Raw genomic sequence first — 19,064 nt, forward strand, 5'->3', positions numbered from 1 at the left:
ACTATAAGGTCCTTCAAATGTACAAAGAAAATGTGTATTATGAAAAATCTATGCATGAATGTAAAACAGCTTTGCATAAAATAAACACCTTTAATTCTATTTCTTGACAAACTTATTGAAGTTTTCTCACATACAGTTAGACACGTATGCTAAGATATTTTAGGAGTAACCTTAACGTACTCGGAGTGAGGAAAGCCTGATGGAGAACAGTACACAGCCATTCCTCGGGACCCACGGGAGGGGTTGTAAGGCCCCTTGAGGACAGCAGACTCCTCTCCAACACATGGTCTCCAAGAACTGGAGTGCAGGAATGACAGGGGACAGAACGAGGCTCTTCTGACCTGGAGACCTCATGGTGAGTGGTTCCCTGAAATCCATCTTACGCAAATGTACGCGGAAGACATCCCAGGGACAGAGAATGTGACAGGCACAAAGGTCTGCAGGAGGACACAGGGACCATGGCAGCACCTAATCCCAGCCCTAAATAAGAAGGACCACGCTCTGCACTGCTTACTGATTGCAACTCTAGTAGAAGACATGGAGGAGAAGACCGAGACGACAGCCGTCATTCTCTCTGCTGAAGAGGGTTTTACTCAGGACCAGGGCCTGCGTTAATGGGCTTCTCTCCATTTCTATAAATCTGGTACTACAAAAACAATATCCACGGTTTTGATCAACAATTCCTATTTTTTAAGATATCTTTTTATTTGAAAGGCAGTGTGACAGAGAGAGAGGGAGAGACAGAGACAGAGATCTTCCATTGCTGATTCATCCTCCAAATGGCTGCACCAGGTCACAGCCAGGATGGTAGAACTCTGCCATCCAGGTCTCCCACGTGGGTGGCAGGGGCCCAAGCACTTGGACCACTTTCCACTGCCTTCCCAGGTGCAGGGAGCTGGATCAGAAGTGGAGCAGCTAGAACTCAAACCGGCACTCTGATATGGGATGCCAACACTGCAGCCGGCAGTTTAACCCACTGCACCACAATGCCAGACCCTGTAATCCTTATTTAAGGCAAATATCCTCTGTTTTTAGATAAGGAGATCAGCATCAGACATTGTTTCTTCAAGTTCCTTGTGCTTACCAATAAGTAGACAGTTGCATTTCATGTGTGCATTTAACTGAATGAAACATAATAAATGCCGCTTCTCAATTTTCTTTTAGCTTCGCATTTTATTTGCCTTGATTCCAATGAATACAAGCCCTTTAGAACAAAAAGCTACACTCCCCACCTAGAGTCTCTTTGGAAGTGGGTAAGATAGGAAACATAAACAACTGCTTGGGTTGGTGGATTGTATTATCTTCCCAACCATCTGCTCCCCCGATTCCCAGGATTCCCAGCGAGAGCCTCACCTACTCCTGTCCCCTCCTGAGGCAGAAGCTTACATCTCCCTGCCATTGTCCTTGGCCAGCGACAGGTCACAGAGGAAGTCAAGGGTGCCCCTCTCCCGACTGAACGCTCTAGGAGTCCCAACACCATGCAGCTCCCGATCTCCCTGTGTTCCTGACTGGGCCATCCTTGCCGGTTGCAACTCAGAATGAAGAAACACGTGGAGCCGAGCTATAGACGGTCAGGAGCCAGTGTGTCACATGTGAAAGTAAAACTTCTGTCGTTAAAATTCACTGGTAAGTCACAGTTGTTTATTCTTTCAACATCATCTAGCAGAAGCTGACCACATCAAACTACATCTCCATGGAGTGTTCAGTCACTGAAATCGACTTAGCTCAAAAGGCTAAGGAAGGCCTGCGCTGCGGCTCAGTAGGCTAATCCTCCGCCTTGCGGCGCCGGCACACTGGGTTCTAGTCCCAGTCGGGGCACCGATCCTGTCCCGGTTGCCCCTCTTCCAGGCCAGCTCTCTGCTGTGGCCAGGGAGTGCAGTGGAAGATGGCCCAAGTCCTTGGGCTCTGCACCCCATGGGAGACCAGGAGAAGCACCTGGCTCCTGCCATTGGATCAGCGCGGTGCGCCGGCCGCAGCGCGCCTACTGCGGCGGCCATTGGAGGGTGAACCAACGGCAAAAGGAAGACCTTTCTCTCTGTCTCTCTCTCTCACTGTCCACTCTGCCTGTCAAAAAAAAAAAAAAAAAAAAAAAAAAAAAAAAACTAAGGAGGATGACAAAGATTCTGAAAGCTCTGGAATTCCCAGTAGTGAGGCCCAGATAAGGGAACTGAGCACAGAGCTGAAAAATGGACTGGGGTGCAGGGGACCTGAGGAAAGGGGGGACAGAAGAATCACCACCATACAGCTGACTGGTGACCACATGGAAGAAGCGGAGAATATAGGCACAGGTTTACTCTTTGCTTCGAAGGACAGAACTAAGACCAACAGAAAATATTACAGAGAAGGACAGACCTCAGTTTACCACTGGGAAGAGATTTCTACCGATGCGACCAGTCTAATGAAGGCTGAGCAGTCCTACAAAACAATACTCTTCCAGTGCTCTTGGAACAAAGGCTCAGTGGCACCACCGATCATGGGCATTCTGGAAAGAAAACCCTTACTGTGTGGGAACCTGTACCACGAGACCTCTCAGCACCCTCCCAATTCATGACACCATGTGCAATGAGCTCACTGGGATCAAAGAAAAGCCAATTTCCCTGGCAATAATTAGCCACACAACAGCTTTTTAGAACTGGTCCATTTTCTGTGTCATAGAAACGTATACCTTTTCTTTTCCTCTCAAATTCATTATTATCTTCCCATATTTTCTCTAAAGAAAGTAGGACTAAAAAGTCTTTTGTATGTTTCATCCATCAATGAAATTTAGAAATTATCTTAAGGAACAAAGACCATTTCATTAGAGCTATGAATTATTGTTTAATCAAACTTAATAGGTAAGTAACACCTTCATAAATACAACACAGAGATTTTAACAGAAAATCACTCCGACTCCTGACTGGTATAGCTGACAATTAATGTGAGCAGACAACACTCTAACTTTTTTGTCACATGTAAAGACCTGTTCATAAAATGTAAAGGATAAGATCATAAGATGCTGAAACATTAAAAAACCTATATCACTCTCAAACCTATATATTTAAAATGGCATTTTTCATGTTGATCGTCTTCTACAAAATCATCAATAAAGGTTTTATCTGTAATAAGAACACTTCCTTGGGCCAGCGCCATAGCACAGTAGGTTAATCTTCTGCCTGCGGCTCTGGTATCCCATATGGAGCTGGTTCTAGGCCGGCTGCACCGCTTCCAATCCAGCTCTCTGCTAGGGCCTGGGAGAGCAGCAGAAGATAGCCCAAGCCATGGGTGCCTGCACCCGTGTGGGAGACCAGAAGAAGCTCCTGGCTCCAGGCTTCAGATCAGTCCAGCTCTGGCCATTGCGGCCATTTGAGGAGAGAACTAACGGAAGGAAGACGTTTCTCTCTGTCTCTCTCTCTCACTGTCTGAAATGCTACTTCTGAAATAAATAAATAAATAAATAAATAAGAACACTTCCTTTAATCTGAACATTTAGCTTGTAAACTCCCGTGTCTGAAAATGCCAGAGGTCACTATTCACTCTGCTTATCTGATGGGGATATAGTGAAGATCCATGAAACAATTAAGAAGAAAAACATTGTGTAAATGTGAAACTGGTTCAATCATTACCTTATAAAAACCTCTAACTCACCTGCAGAATTTTTCATTACATTTCAACTAACTGTAATATTTTAGAAAAATTAGAAGATGCAAAGACTTAGTAAGTAGCTATGTGAAAGAGAAACTCACATAAATGTTAATTTTACACTATCTGGAACATTTAAGACAAATAATAAGCTTAAATTCCTCACTATAGGGGGTACTGGAGTAGACAATACCATGAAAATCATTCAGTAATAAAAACAGACTAATTAAAGTGCTATTTTTTTAAATTCAAAGGTACAGCTACTTACCAACAAGCCTTATGACATTCAACGTTGTATTTGTTAGGATAGGTGCGTTCACTTTATTTAGACTGTAATCTGATTTCTTCCTGCTTTTTAGGGTTTCTCGAGAAACACTTAATATAGAAAACCAAAACAGAACTACAATTAGGATTATAAAGTAATAAACCAGGAAAAGTCACTCATTAGCATCCAGTTTTCATTCACTACTTACTGAAAATCTTACTATCTATCAGGTATAAAGACGAACCTTTTCTCCTTGCAGAATTTATAGTCCAGAGGGGAAAACAAATAAGTAGGCAAAGAAATAAAGTGGTATAAATGTATTTATTTAATTCTAAGACATTATCAACCATTTTAAAAAGCTGCATTACTTTAAACATTAGATTTTCTAAGGAAATTATATAGCTAAGTATAGACATACTATGTTTCCTAACTTCAGAAACCTATAAAAAGAAAAAAATACTCCTCTTAGAATATAAAGTAAATATAAGTTATGATGACAGAATTCGGAGTTGAAAGGAGGTACTAAATTCAAAAGAAAAATCCACATTATACGGTATGTGAAGGAAAGGGAGACAACATACACTAGTGAGAAGAGAGAGATCATGTCTACACAAGTACAGAAAGGGCACTCTGCTAGTATGTGGAGTGAGTGAGCAGAGGGAGAAGTGACAGGAAAAGAAGTAACTCAAGGCCAGATCACTGAAAGCAATCAAACCCAGCAGGTATGAACCTCATCTTCAGCTACAAAAGGCCATGATTAAACCTGCACATAAGAAAATGATCCCAATTTATATCTAAGAATGGATGTGAAGGAGGCAAGACTGGGGACAAGAAGCTACTTATAGAAGACAACCTAACAATCTGTCACAGAGATGGTTTACGCATGAACTAGGAAGGCAGTGCGGAAACGCTAGGAAAACTGAAATTTAAGATAAACCTAGAAAGTGGAATGATAATGACGAGAAACAACACTGGGAAAGTGAGTGCAGACTTGGCATTTAATAGACTGAGGCAAGAACAGCACATACAGAACACATGACTACTTCCCTTCTTGAGGTTTTCTATGTGAAGCACATATTGATTCTATAAATCTAAAGTTTTTTCTTCTGCAAAAAACTACTGATCAAAAGCTCTTCGATCATGTCTGATAATTTCATCAGAGTAATAAAGCAACTTTTTCAAATTTCAAAACATGAGTATATAGATGTGACACAACTTTTTTTTTAAAAAGGTATTAGCAAAAAGCTCTTTCAAGCTGTATAAATCAGAAGAAAAGCTACATTGAAATTGCTTTCTTTTGCATGTAAAAGTTTTTAAATGGCTAAAACAATGTTTTTTTCACAGAGTAGTCATCCAAATCCAGTTACATAGAACTGGTCTGTAAAGAGCCACAATTCTGTTAAGTAGAACTTTTCGTATTATTTTTCCCAAGAATACACTGCTATAGAATATAAGGGAAAATCTCTATTTTTAGCCTTCCAGGAATTTTTCTGGAATATAGTCAATTAAAATTATGTTCTAGCAAAAACTGATGAAGAGAGAGGAGGAAAGAAGGAGATGGAAGAGAATAGAGGAGTGAGGGAAGTGTGGTTGTCTTCTTGGAACTGTATCTATGGAATGCATACAATCTGCTCTCTTTATACCAATACACATTTTTTAAAAGATGCCATACCTACCAAAATATTTTAATTTTTCATTTTGTTTTTTCTTAACCTTCCTATGGTATGTTAAGAGCAAAACATGAAATGCTAACTAGCAAACAATCTAAGGCCAATTACCTTTTCACAGGAGCATCGCCTGTCTGCTCATCCACGTAATCTCGTTTGAGTTCCTCAGGAACATCACTGTCACTGTCATACTCTTGATAGGCACTCTTTTCTTGTTCATCAGATTCATACTGCAGAGAACGCAAGAGCGTTCAACAATGCATGTCAAAAGCCATCTTTCCCGCAGGTCTTTCAACACAATAAAGTACTCAATTCTACAAGAAGTTGCTAAAGAAAATTCTCATTAATTTAGCTTTAATTTTATCACCACAAATCATTTTGTCTTCTATTCATATCCTACTTGAACCAGCTCAAAAGGAAAGGAAAACAAAAAATTATACCTAAAAGTTCGTAAATGTCCAACAATATATCAAATCTCTAAAAGCAAAAATCAAACAAAAGCAAAATAAATATCCTACTTGTCCTAAAACAAGGAAAGCAGTTACATTAGGTTTTCTTTTACAGTCTCTTATAGGTTTCATGGCCCTGATTTCCAGTTTTCTAGTTCATTATAAAGAGGTTGGGTATCCAATTCTGGCACTCTCTAAGTGGTGAATCAGGTTAACAGACATACAGCACAGATGTAGAGGTTCTATCTAATTAATTATAATGAGATTTAATTCCAAGGGCAGTTTAGAAAATTAGGATTAGCACCAAGGGACCTCCAGAGAGCAAGGATGAAAGTAGCGGATTTACTCATTAGAGGAAGGGTGTCTTCCTAACCTTTTCATCATCTCTATCGCACCATGGCCCATGCCACCATGGGAAAGGACAGTGGAATCCGTGAGTAACAAAGATAAGACAGCATTATCATCAACATCATCAACCAATGGACGTATTAATACAATTAAATAAAGGTTAACATTTATTGAGTTTGTAAAGGAGTATGTGAAAGTGTTTCCATGAATTACATCACTGAAACCTAAAAAACAATTATATGAGGAAATTGTATTCTTACGTAACAGTTTAGGAAACCAGGAACATGGCAATATGGAGAGAGGTTAAAAGGCATTATGGTAGGCCACATTTAGATGTGGACTCTGATCCTAAGTTATATCTGGAAAGACCAGATCATACATTATTACTCAAACAGTATGACAGGCATTCTCCGACACAATGTGAGTTGGTGGGATGCACAAAGGAGTTCTGCACAACTAGTGCTCACTGGCTGGGACAGAGCTTCAGGACTCGAGGGTAGTTAGTAATCCTTACGTGAGGACTCAGTGTTTACAAATGTACCTACTTCCTAAAAGGATTTGGAACCTCAAAACTAACACTTAGAAACAGTATTTTGTGGTCTTCATGGACATGTACAGAGCAGCACAAGCTTTGTGCTACTCAGTGTGTACACTCCCCATGGGGCAAACAAGCTCAGCTAATTCAGTGCTCATGGCAACTTTCCAGAACACGGCTGTTGTAGACAGTCTGAGTCAAATGCTAAGTGAGTTTTCATTAACGAATCACTATAATGAGGATATATATTATTTCAGGAAACTTGGAATGACTTAACTCTTCTAAGTTTAGTCAACTTCATAAGGGCAAAATGTCACAAAGAATCACTGAATTGTAGCTGAAAATAGTATTTATTATGAAAGAATTTAAACTTAATGATAAAACATAATGGTATATTTTCATGGCAGTTATTTTTTTAAATGCATCTTTGTTAAACAGCAAGAAATTCCAAAACCAAAATACAAAGAACAATTCAACAGATTTTTGTTAGAGCTGAACAGTTTCCATTTCCATTTCTCAAATCAAAAAGTCACAGTGGGTCCCCGTGGATAATATGAACATCAGAGGGACTCATCAAACAAAGCTCCTGGTCAAATAAAATACAGGCATCTCTGGGAACCCATGGAGGATTGGTTCTAGGATAACAAAATGCAGATGCTAGTCCCTACGTGAAGCCGCAGAGTATTTGCATATAATGTGAACACATCTTCCCATACACTTTAAGTTGCCTCTAGATTACTCAGAATTCCTCACAAACTAGAAATACTATGTAAACAGTTGTTATACTGCATTGTTCAGGTAATACTGACAAGGGAAAAGGTCTGTACTTATTCAGTACAGATGTACTAATTTTTAATATTCTTATTTCATATTTCATGAATTCACAGATGGAGAACCCACAGATAACTGTATTATGAAAATATCCCACAGGTAACTGCAAAGCAAGCATTTCCCTCATTATAAATACAGGGAAACAAAGAGTCACAAAGTAAAAATAATTGGCCAAGGGCCACAAAGCTAATACACATTAAATGTTATATCCCTCATCTGCCTTCAACTCTTTTCCACTAACTCACATTCTCTCTCGTTAACAGTTTTTGATCTGCGCAAAGCGTTGTTAAAACGTGGTACTTCTAAATCCTAAAAACATCCTTACCAAGAACCTAAGCACAGCATTACTCTCTCTCTCAGATATGGGAACTTCAAATAAAATTACTCACTTAGTTACCCAGGAATGGAGTTGAGAGAACGATGAGGGTGATCTATTCCTTTAACCATCTGTCTGCATAGTAGATCTTATATTCACTGAAGAAATTACACTACTACTCAATAAATAATCTGATAAGAACATGCAGCAAACATAAAAGCAAAATTTATTGTTCAAGGGGACAATGTCCACAAAGTATATTATAAAGTCACTATCTGTACAAGTGATGTCACATGTACATAGGCACAGGGGTAGGAAAGTAGGTGGTAGACAAATGAGTGTCTAATAAATTATCTTGTTCACTGGGTAGAACACTTTTAAATAAAGGAATCTCACAGACGGTTCACAATGTGCTTCAAAAACATCACGTACCCCATTAGAAGCCAAGACATCCTCCGTTTCTTCGTCCTTGTGGTTGGCCTGGATTTCAAACGGGTTGCCGCCACTGCAGTACTGCTCAAACAAGGTCACTGGCTTCGAGGAAGTCGAGGCTGGCTGCTTACTAGGTGAAACTGATGGGGAACGGGACTGTTCCAGGAATTTAAATTCCTAAACATTAAAAAAGGAGGCAGACAACGAAATTCAAGTACATGAACACATTCCATGAAAGTCAAAGTTGAGTTAGAAAAAAAAACACTGTTCTTTAGGTGATTCACGTTTAAGTCTTTAGTTGTCTGAAAACACAACTTGGAAAGATGCATAAAGGTTTTCGTAAAGTTACTTGAAAGTATGATCTGGATGAAGCTACTTTTGATGTACTTTAAGGGACTGCAAATAAAATTTTTTTAAATAACAAGAAATTTGTGTGATTTCTTCCAAAAATTTTAACATGCAGCCAAAGCCCTCGTAGTACTGTTTTAATCAATAAAGTCATTTATGAAAACTAACTGTTGTTAAGTCAACATCTTGCGTACTCACGTACTTGCACCACAGAAGATATTCTATACAGATCCATCAAAAACAAAGCATGAATTATATTTCCTTCCTTGTTAAATGGAAATCTATAAACTTTCATTTACTTGTATGTATATGCCTAGAAGCCGATGTCACAAACACCCATGCTGAAGGTCGATGATGTATCTTCCACACCAAGCTTGCTATTAACCCAGCATGTGCCATAGATAATGATTAGAATGTCACCAGGCCTCCCTATACCTCAATTTCCTCATCAGTAAAATGAGAGGATCAATCTGCATCGAGAGACTCCCAAACACTAAAGCTTCATCCATTACCCAAATGAAGAAACTGAGGTGGGCTGGAGAGGTTCAGTACCAAGCACAACATTACACAGCTAACTTGAGGAAAAGCTGCGATAATTGCTAAAGTACCACTGCATCAGAACACTCAAAGAATTATCACAAACATGTAATAAACATGTTCTCCTACCTGAGAAGATTAATCCTGAATTTAATTGTTTATATGACATTCTTAAAAGGTATTTTTAAGTTCTTAAAAGGTACATGGGCTTAAGTTTTAAATGATGTATCTATTCCTTTTATATTTTAATCACACATGAAGTAAGGCCTAGCATAATGCTAAAGAATCATGCCATTATTTTTATAAACAAGGAGTGAACATAAATCAGTAAGACAAAAAATTTTAACACCAAATCCAAAAAAATACATGTGTCCCATAGATATTGAGTTATGAAGACTTCAAGATAACTATTTTAGAGGAAATTAATGCACAGTTGAATGGAAATAGTTCATTGTGCCACTTAAAAAGTCTTATAATTACACCAAGTATGTGTGCAAACACTGACTTAATGTGATGAAAAAATAAAAATTCAAATAAAATTGTTTAACCGTGATCTACCTATGGGCACTAAACGTTGACATTTGGTTGAACAGAGTGTTTCATGCAAGAATTCTACAATGTGTTTAATCAAGGGAAAAAAATTAAACCAATTCAAGACTTTTTCACAGAGCGCTTATTTCATAAGAATTCAAGGACTCAATTAGCTACTAAAAACTGCTTAGGAATAATTTTCACCAGTCTATCTTGTATTTCTAGGGCATTTACTCATTACAGAAAGTTTAAGAATTGCAGTTTAAGAACATATTTGTTCCTTTAAGAAATGACAAATGTTCTACAACTATAAATAATACTTTTACCAATATAACTATTTAATTTTTTGCAAAATTTCAAGAAAGCAGTAGACTTTTTCCTGAATTCAAAAGGGGAAAAATACCATTTGAATTGTGACTCATTTTAGGCACAAGTTCTCTTGAAGTGTATAAAGTAAATTTTGTAAAGAGAAAGATTTTCACACACACAAAAGGTTCATTCTTGTTAAGAGGCTGACTTTTAATCTCTTGCAAGAATGATACGGCATTGTTCCTTAATTATTTTATACATGCTGTCATATATCTGGGTTTAAAACATTAATAAGTTGACTAAAAGTTTTCTTTTTTTCTTAACACTTACATGAAGTTGTAAGATGCTGAAATTCGATTTAACAGGACAAAGTTCCCACGTTTCATTCTCTAAGAACATTCTCAGCTCATCAAGTCGCGTTCTTAAAGAAAATGTACAAAGATAAGAAGAAAAGCACACTATACATAAGAATTGAGGAAATAATGTCCAGTGCAAACAATCACAGATTTATCATCATCACAGTAAACTTCAAAAACCCATTCAGATTAACACAGTAAACATAAATGTGTACTTCTAATTGATAATGTCTTATTATCCTTAAAAGTTCTCTCAAATATTTACTAACCTTATGTATTTTCACCATACTGCAAAAATAATGAATGTGTAGGAGATGACAGCTTTACTCAGGAACTAAACTAAAAGCTTGTCTCCACCTCATGAATTTAAAATATTCTTAGCTAATCACACATCAATGACAAAACACAGAGAAATAATTCACAGATGCATGAGATTATAAATACTAATGAACAATTTATGCGAAGCAGCATTGATGGCAATCACGCTAAGTCATAGGTTAAGAAGATTATCCATTTTTGATGATACTGAGCTCAGGACTGATCTTTGTATAGGTTTTACAATTAAATTAGCAAGTAAGACACACATGTACTCAACATTCCACTAATCACTATTTCATACTGATCTCTTCTTTCTCTGACACTCTTGGTGTCTATCCTGAGTCATCATCACATTATAAAGGCAGGCCCTGAAAAACTAACCCTTCTAGTTGAAAAATGGGTAACATCCACTCTCTTTCTTCTTCCTATTACAAACTGTTACTGCCATGCAAGAAAAAAAAAAAAGAAAGAAGAAATTCTTTTTGAATCCAGGCATTCTAAACTCAAAAGGCAATAAACAGAAGAATTTATGAAAAGCAAGAATTGCTCCAAACTTTTCAGTTAACAGATAAGGACTTTATGATAATTACAATAAGTTAAATAAAACAGAAAAAAAGATGTACAAAAAGAGTAAGAGAATTTCAAAAATGAAGACAAATAAGGAAGCATACAGACATTCCAGAACTGAAAAATATGTTTGTAAATAAAAACTGGGTCAGTAAAATAGCAGATCAGAGGTAGCAGAAGACAGGATTAGTGACCTCCACAAATTCATAGAAAATGTCCAAATTAAAGCACAACTTACAAAAAGAAAAATGGAAAAAACAGAAAGGATCATAAAAGATATGCAAGACAAAGCATCTTGTATGCACACAACTGGATAGTGGGCAGAGAGAGAGAATGAGCAGAAACAGGATTTGAGGAGGAAAGGGCCAAGAATTCCCAAAAATGATCATGCCCATGCCTCACATCATATACAATAACTGACTGAAATGGATCACAGATCTAATGTAAGAACTAAAATTATAAACTCTACAACTCAATGACAAAAAACCCATAATTCAATTTTTAAAAATGGGCAAAAGCATCAAACAGCTATTTCTATAAAGAAGATACACAAATGGCCAACAAACACATAAAGATGCCAAACATCAAGAGTCACTTGGGAAACACAAAGCATAAAAAGACGCCATTCACACTGACTGGGGCAGCTGTAATCAGAGACAAACAATGACAGTTGTTGACAAGGTTTGGTAGAAACTGAGAACTTCTTCCAACACTGCTTGGAATGTAAAATGGTACAACTACTTTGGAAGACAGTGTCACGGCTCCTCAAAATGGTAAACACAGAATTCCCAGAGAACCCAGCAACCCTCCTTTGTATTAGCTCCTGGTGGATGCTCCAGCTACTTTCCACCAGCTGGGTGACTGAAAGAGTAGAAATGTGTTCTCTCCCAGTTCTTGGGGGCCAGAAGTCTGCTGGTACTTTCTCCAGCAGCTCTCAGGAGGAGAATCCATCCCTTCCCTTTCCCTTTCTGGTGGCTGCTGCCATTCAGGGAACTGTGACCACCATACTCCAATGGCAGCCTCTCGCTTCACGCTGCCTTCTCCTCTGTGTATGCAGAGTTGTTGCTCTTTGTGCAAAACTCCCCTGTGCCCTCCTCTCACTTGTGATGGTTTTTAGGGTCTACCCAGTGAATCCAGGACAATTCCATCACAAAGTTCTTCAGGTCATTCCCAAAGAAGTTAACATTTACAGTCTTCCGGGATGAGGACCTTGTGTGTGTGTGTGTGTGTGTGGACAGCAGAAAGGGTGTATGTCATTTTTTTCAGTCTGTTATACACTCCTAGATGTACACTATGAATGAGGAAAGAAAGCAGAATTTGAAATTCTAACTCACTGGTATCAAGTAGCAACAAAATGAAAATGAACTGTAAGACATAATTCAATTCAAATGACAAAACATGCCTAAGGAATAAAGCTTAGGGTCCAGCGTTTATTAAGACAATTCTAATTAACATTGGCTTCCTCTGGTCCTCACAATTTAATGCTGCTCTAAGCACACAATCACACTGAACATTCCTGCCTGCCAATCTCCACTCCCAAATCCATTCCTACTCACACTCAATGTAAGTTAGCAGTGATTGTCCTGCTAGGCAATGTGGTACCCGATCTTGGCTTTGAAGCTGGCTTCTCAACACCATGCCCTATCCTCTAGAAGCCTGCTTACTCCTAATGACAGATGCTCTCTAGCACCCCTCAGTGAATTCCGTGTCTACTGACTTAACTTCCTTATTATAGACACAGGCATGAGCAGCAGCCAAGTTCTTTCAGTGAGCCCTGATTAACACTAGCTTTTACTCATATAGAAGTCAGCTCACTATTTAGTTCAATATTTTGAACCCTTCAAGAGTAACAGTATATGAATATTTACAATAATAATGAAAATATTTTATAGTGTTTTTTATTTTACAAGCCCTTAATCACCCTAGAACGAGTTATAAACAAAATGCTCATTCCAATTCAAAAGTAATTGTTTTGAGTCAATTAGTACCATAATATTAAGTATTAGACAATAGTATTCCCATTACCTCAGTAGGCTTGTTCTTATTTTATTATCATGCTTACCTATGGTAGTTCTTGAAATAATTGACACTTTGTTTTCTAATAGACTCTTGCAAAACTTCAGACTTGCTCCCACAAAATTCTTCTCCAACTTGCATCAACCTAGTAGGATAAAAAGGTTTATGTAAATTTCAACAATATAGTTAAGATTGGTTCTTTTTCCTTAAAGACAACAAATCATAAAAATGCAGATATTTGAAAAAAATTCTAAAGATTACAAACCTATTATGGTTTACTAGTATCCAAATGGCAGAACTATTTAAAGAAACACGAACACACACAAACACACATACACCCAGCAGCAATTCAATATGAATGTGCAATTATGTTAATGTCCATGAAGAAGTTAAACATGATTCACTAATTCATGATTTCTCTGATTATCACGGTTGAATGAATCAAACTGAATAAGACAAGATCTCAAATACTACCTGCTGATTATATCCAAAACAAAGATAAAGTCATCATATTTGAATATAGACAAATCAGTTCCAAGCAAGTAGGTTTTCACTTTTAGCTGAACATCCTGTAAAACCAATAAACAAAAAAATTCAACAAACTCAAAATATAGAAAACTAGTCACTCTTTTAGAGTTGCAGATTAAAATGAAGCAGAAACATGTTCCTTCTAATAAAGATTTTGTATTTAGGTCAGTAGTCAACATCTTTATGGGTAATATAATAGAGAAAATTCTCTATATATCAGATACAAACTAGTAATGTCACAGCAGTCATCATTATGTTAACACAGTTGTGTGTATTTTTATTTAACATAAAACATACACATGCGCCTCAAGAATTATATCCTCACACTGGAAATGGGGATTAAAGTCACCAACTGTTATTTACGCATGGGTTGGTTGGTCAAAACCCCAAAACAATCAGTTCAAAAATAATCAAAGAAAGGGGCTTTGGGCTTAGTGGCTAAAAGCACCTCATCACAGAGTGCATGGGTTTGAACCCAGGTCTGCCCTTGACTCCAGCTTCCTGCTATTGCAGAGCCTGTGGGACAGCAGTGATAGCTCAAGTAATTGGGCTCCTACCACTGACACAGGAGGCCTGGACTCAGTTTCCAGCTCTTACTCAAGCCCTGCTCAGCCCAGGGCATTGTGGGCATCTGGGGAGTGAACCAGCAGATGGGAGCACTCGGGTTCTCTGACTCTCAAATCAATTTTTTTTTTTTAAAGATTTTATTTATTTGAAAGGCAGAGTTGTAAACAGAGAGGGAAAGACAGAGACACAGACAGAGATCGACCTTCCATCTGCTGGTCCACTCCCCAAATGGCCACCAACAGCTGGGGTTGGGCAAGGCCGAAGCCAGGAGCCTGGAACACCATCTGGGTTTCCCACATGAGTGGCAGGAGCCCAAGCACCGGGACCATCCTCCGCTCCTTTCCAAGGCACGTTGGCAGAGAGCTGAATTGGAAGTGGAGTAGCCAGGAGTCAAACCAGTGCCCATATGGAATGCCAGTGGTGCAGGCAGTTTAAACCAACACACCACAACGTCAATCCCTCAAAATGAATCTTAATAAGTCAAAATACTCAGAATAAGATAACTAAAATGACAACACACAACACAAAAAAAACTGATAGTTTTCATGTTTTTCTTTTTAAATTGTAGCTGTGTTAGAAAGAGGACAGGGGAGGGCCGGTGCCGTGGCACAGTAGGTTAATCCTCTGCCTGTGGCGCCAGCATCCCATATGGGCACTGGTTCTAGTCCTGGCTGCTCCTTTCCCAATCCAGCTCTCTGCTATGGCCTGGGAAAGCAGTAGAAGATGGCCCAAGTGCTTGGGCCCCTGCACCCGTGTGGGAGACTAGGAAGAAGCTCCTGGCTCCTGGCTTCGGATCGGCGCAGCTCCGGCCGTTGTGGTCATTTGGGGAGTGAACCAACAGAAGGAAGACCTTTCTCTCTGTCTCTTCCTCTCACTGTCTGTAACTCTCTCTCTCAAATAAATAAAATAAAATCTTAAAAAAAATAAAAAGAAAGAAAGAGGACAGGGAGAGGGGAGTGGAGAGGAGAGGAGAGGAGAGGAGAGGTGAGGTGAGGAGGAAGAAAGAAAATAAGAGGGAGGGAAATGTCTTCTTAGGATTGCATCTATGAACCACATGGAATCTGTTCTGTTTGTACTAATATCACATTCACATGAGAACTGAAGAGAACTGTGGTGTAGTAATTATCATGCATTTGCTGTGAACCTGAGAATCTAATGTATTAACAGATTCCTTTAAAAAATAAAAATGAAATGTTAAAAACAATTTTAAAAAGCCAAACCTGCCATATTCGTGTAAGTCCATGTTCTAATTTCTTTTTTATGTAGCCACGATCAAAATTCGTTTCTTCGGTACCCATAATATTACTCCCTTCTGAAAATAAAAGATGGCATGGTTTTTAGATTTACTTCAATGTGTTTTTGTTTCCCAAACAATTTCCATTGAATCAAAAAAAAAAAGTCAAAAAGTATTATAAATAAATCTTTTAAAAAGTATTAAAGTTAATCCTATTTATGATAGGTTAGACTGTGAAATACTAAATATTCTCAAGACCACTCACTCACAACTGACTAGATATGAGAGTATAACTCAAACAATGTGGTCCTCAGGTTCTCACCGGCCATATACTGTCAGCTGCAAGACCATGATGTCACAGGCCAGGGCCAGGGCATTAAGAATCAATTAAATGAGGCTGGCATCGTAGTGTAGCAGGTAAAGCTGCCGCCTGAAGCACCAGCATCCCATATGGGTGCCAGTTCAAGTCCCAGCCACTACACTTCTGATTCAACTTCCTGCTGATGTACCTGGGAAAGCGAGGGAGGATAGACCAAGTGGTTGGCCCCTTGTATTCACATGGGAGACCCAGCAGGAACTCCTGACACCTGGCTTTGGCCTGGTCCAACCTGGCCCTTTGGGAAGTGAACTAGTGGATGGAAGATATCTCTCTCTCTGTAACTCTGCCTTTCAAATAAATAAAACAGATTTTTAAACCAATTAACTCAATTATCAATTAATATGCATACTAACAAGAATACACAACATAGAACTTCTCATTCAGTGAGGTCATGAGGGGCACATTTTATATTTTTAACAATGCATAAAGATTTACTCATTCTAGATCATCTAATAATGTGCAGTTCAACAGGTAAGATCAATAATCTGCCTCACAAGTTTCCTTAAGAACAACTGTGACTATACAGACATTTATGTCAAAAAAAAAAAAAGTGTGACTAAACCAAGGAGGAAAACTGAATACACTAGTACTATCATCTCACCTGGGCTGGCAGGGTGTCTGCTGGCAAGGGGTAAAAGGCCCTCGCTCAGGGCCAGCCCCAGGCACATGCCTCCTTCCCCTGGGAGCACTCCCCGAGTGTCACAGGCAGGCGGCTCTCACGGCCAAGGACCCAGCAGCTTACGGCAGAGCACCTGAACTAGAGCTTTAGAGTTTTACTTTAGAACCGTTAAGTGTTAGGACACCAAATAGTACAAAAAACTACTACAGAGCTATGGCATGTGCATTCCAGAATCCTCTCACAGGGGTGAGAGTGCAGGACTGGGTACAAATCGCCTGGCCTGCAATGCCAGCTCAGGGTCCATTCTTATCTCCGCTTTTTCTTCTTTCTCTCCCTTTCCTTACCTTCTCCTCCCCAACAATATTTATTTTTTGTTTTTGTTTAAGATTTATTTATTTATTTGAAAGTTACAGAGAGAGAGAGGGAGAAACAGAGAAAGGGATCTTCCACCCGCTGGTTCACTTCCCAAATGCCTCGAGGCTAAGCGAGGTTGAAGCCAGGAGACAGGAGCTTCTCCCACATGGGTTGCAGGGGCCCATGTACTTGGGCCATCTTGGGCTGCTTTTCCAGGCCATTAGCAGGGAGCTGGATTGGACGTGGAGCAGCTGAGCTCGAAACTACAGCCCGTATGGGATGCCGGCATCAGAGATGCCAGTACAACCCACTGTACCACAGCACCATCCCCCCAACAATATTTCTAATGAAAACCCATCCATAGAATTCTCTCTCATTTTTTGCTTTCTGTTTATAAGTTTCTTATTGGTCAAAGATGAATATTAATTTATGTCTTCTAAACCTCTGAAACCCTATGCTTAATCCAACTGGAAGACCTGGGTGTTCCCTCTACCCACACTACCACAAAAATTAAGCAATTCAGAAAGGAGAAGTTATTGGACTAATTGGATTGAACAGCTACATAAAGCAGTATGCAATATCAAAAGCTGTGCAAGATAATTTATTTTGTCCATTATTAAACAAAATATTGACAAATCCCTTTATTCATTTAAAAATATTTTGAATGCTTAATCTTAGCTATTGTTCAAGGGTAATCATTTAATAAATACATAACTGGACAGATGAAGTAGTTTAAATAGGATGCCTAGTAAATATAAACATTTTTTTAAAGATTTTTTTCCTTATGATTTAGCTGACTATACCATAGTCACACATAATTTCTATTCAAAGATAAATATTTCAAATCATCTTTTTTTAAGAAATCCTAAGTTCTGTTGTATTCTTGGGAAGGGATGTGTTGACTTAATCAGTAAGTCTCAGAATCTAGATTTATAAGTACAACTTGAAAATTAAAAAAATAACCCTGTACTAATAATAAACATTTAGCATTAATTTCATAGTACATTTGTACAGGTCAATGCCTTAACTAGTTGAAAATTTATTGTATTACAGAAAAAAACATTTTTTTAAAAAAGCTATTTCCCAACAATTCTTCCCTAAGGCTATCAGCACTATCTGCCACTTAAAGAGTCCTTTGGCCCCGTTAATCCCCAAAGCTAATGGAGCTTTTGTGGTAGCTGAATCACTTCCTTTGCTGAACATTGAACCTACAGCCAGCGTAAGCCCCAAAAGCGTGACTGCCGCTCCTCTTTTTCCCTACTCTAGAAATGCGGCATACTTATAGTGCAAAACAGGGCCCTCCTACCAGCAGCCACAGTGGTATCCCCACCATCGTGCTTCTCATGCCACTCCATTGTCCTGTAGTAGCTGAGCATGACTTCCCAGAGAGCTTTGCACAGGTCTGCAAGGCAGGGAATGTAGCTGTCTGGTATGACGTGCTGAGGAAAACACAGAGTCAATTTGTAAATGATTGTGTTTAACACAGTTAAACAAAACATTATGCGGTCATGAACTTCATTAAAAATCAGTGATAACTAAGAGGTTTTTCTACTGACATGCCAATGGTAAAAATTGTTTCTTCAAGTAATTATCATTTCAACATGGCTTATCACCCTTTAGCAACACTGCACCATATACTGAGAATCAAATTGTAGACACAGAGCCATAAAGTCTTTGAGAAATTATAGCATAAGCAAGTGTTGGCCTAAACATCAGTATCATAACATAATGGATTTTTTCAAAGCAATGCTTCTAAATCTGCAAACACCCCTTTATATTTATCCTTGGATGCAAGCCACACTTGCGATAACAGAATTCATATTTACAATTCAATCATTTCATTTGTATAAATTAAGTAAACACCTTCGAAATTTTTTAAATTCCTGAAATCAAATGGATATCAATATTCTATATTGGATAATAATGTTTTAAAGTAATAT

At 38.5% G+C, this 19,064-nt stretch overlaps 1 protein-coding gene across 1 annotated transcript in view; it reads right to left on the bottom strand.

Moving 5' to 3' along the window:
- VPS50 (VPS50 subunit of EARP/GARPII complex) overlaps window positions 1-19,064 on the bottom strand; it is a 106,950-nt gene that overhangs the window by 33,208 nt on the left and 54,678 nt on the right. The window contains exons 13-20 of the mRNA XM_062178890.1: window positions 18,431-18,563; window positions 15,759-15,850; window positions 13,918-14,012; window positions 13,490-13,588; window positions 10,517-10,607; window positions 8,462-8,638; window positions 5,662-5,780; window positions 3,887-3,993 (exon numbers count right to left, since the gene is read on the bottom strand). Of these exons, the coding sequence (XP_062034874.1) occupies window positions 3,887-3,993; window positions 5,662-5,780; window positions 8,462-8,638; window positions 10,517-10,607; window positions 13,490-13,588; window positions 13,918-14,012; window positions 15,759-15,850; window positions 18,431-18,563 (913 nt within the window). The remainder of the gene's footprint in view (window positions 1-3,886; window positions 3,994-5,661; window positions 5,781-8,461; window positions 8,639-10,516; window positions 10,608-13,489; window positions 13,589-13,917; window positions 14,013-15,758; window positions 15,851-18,430; window positions 18,564-19,064) is intronic.

Source organism: Lepus europaeus, chromosome 20 (genome assembly GCF_033115175.1).
Source record: "Lepus europaeus isolate LE1 chromosome 20, mLepTim1.pri, whole genome shotgun sequence".
In the NCBI taxonomy this organism is placed as follows: Eukaryota; Metazoa; Chordata; class Mammalia; order Lagomorpha; family Leporidae; genus Lepus; species Lepus europaeus.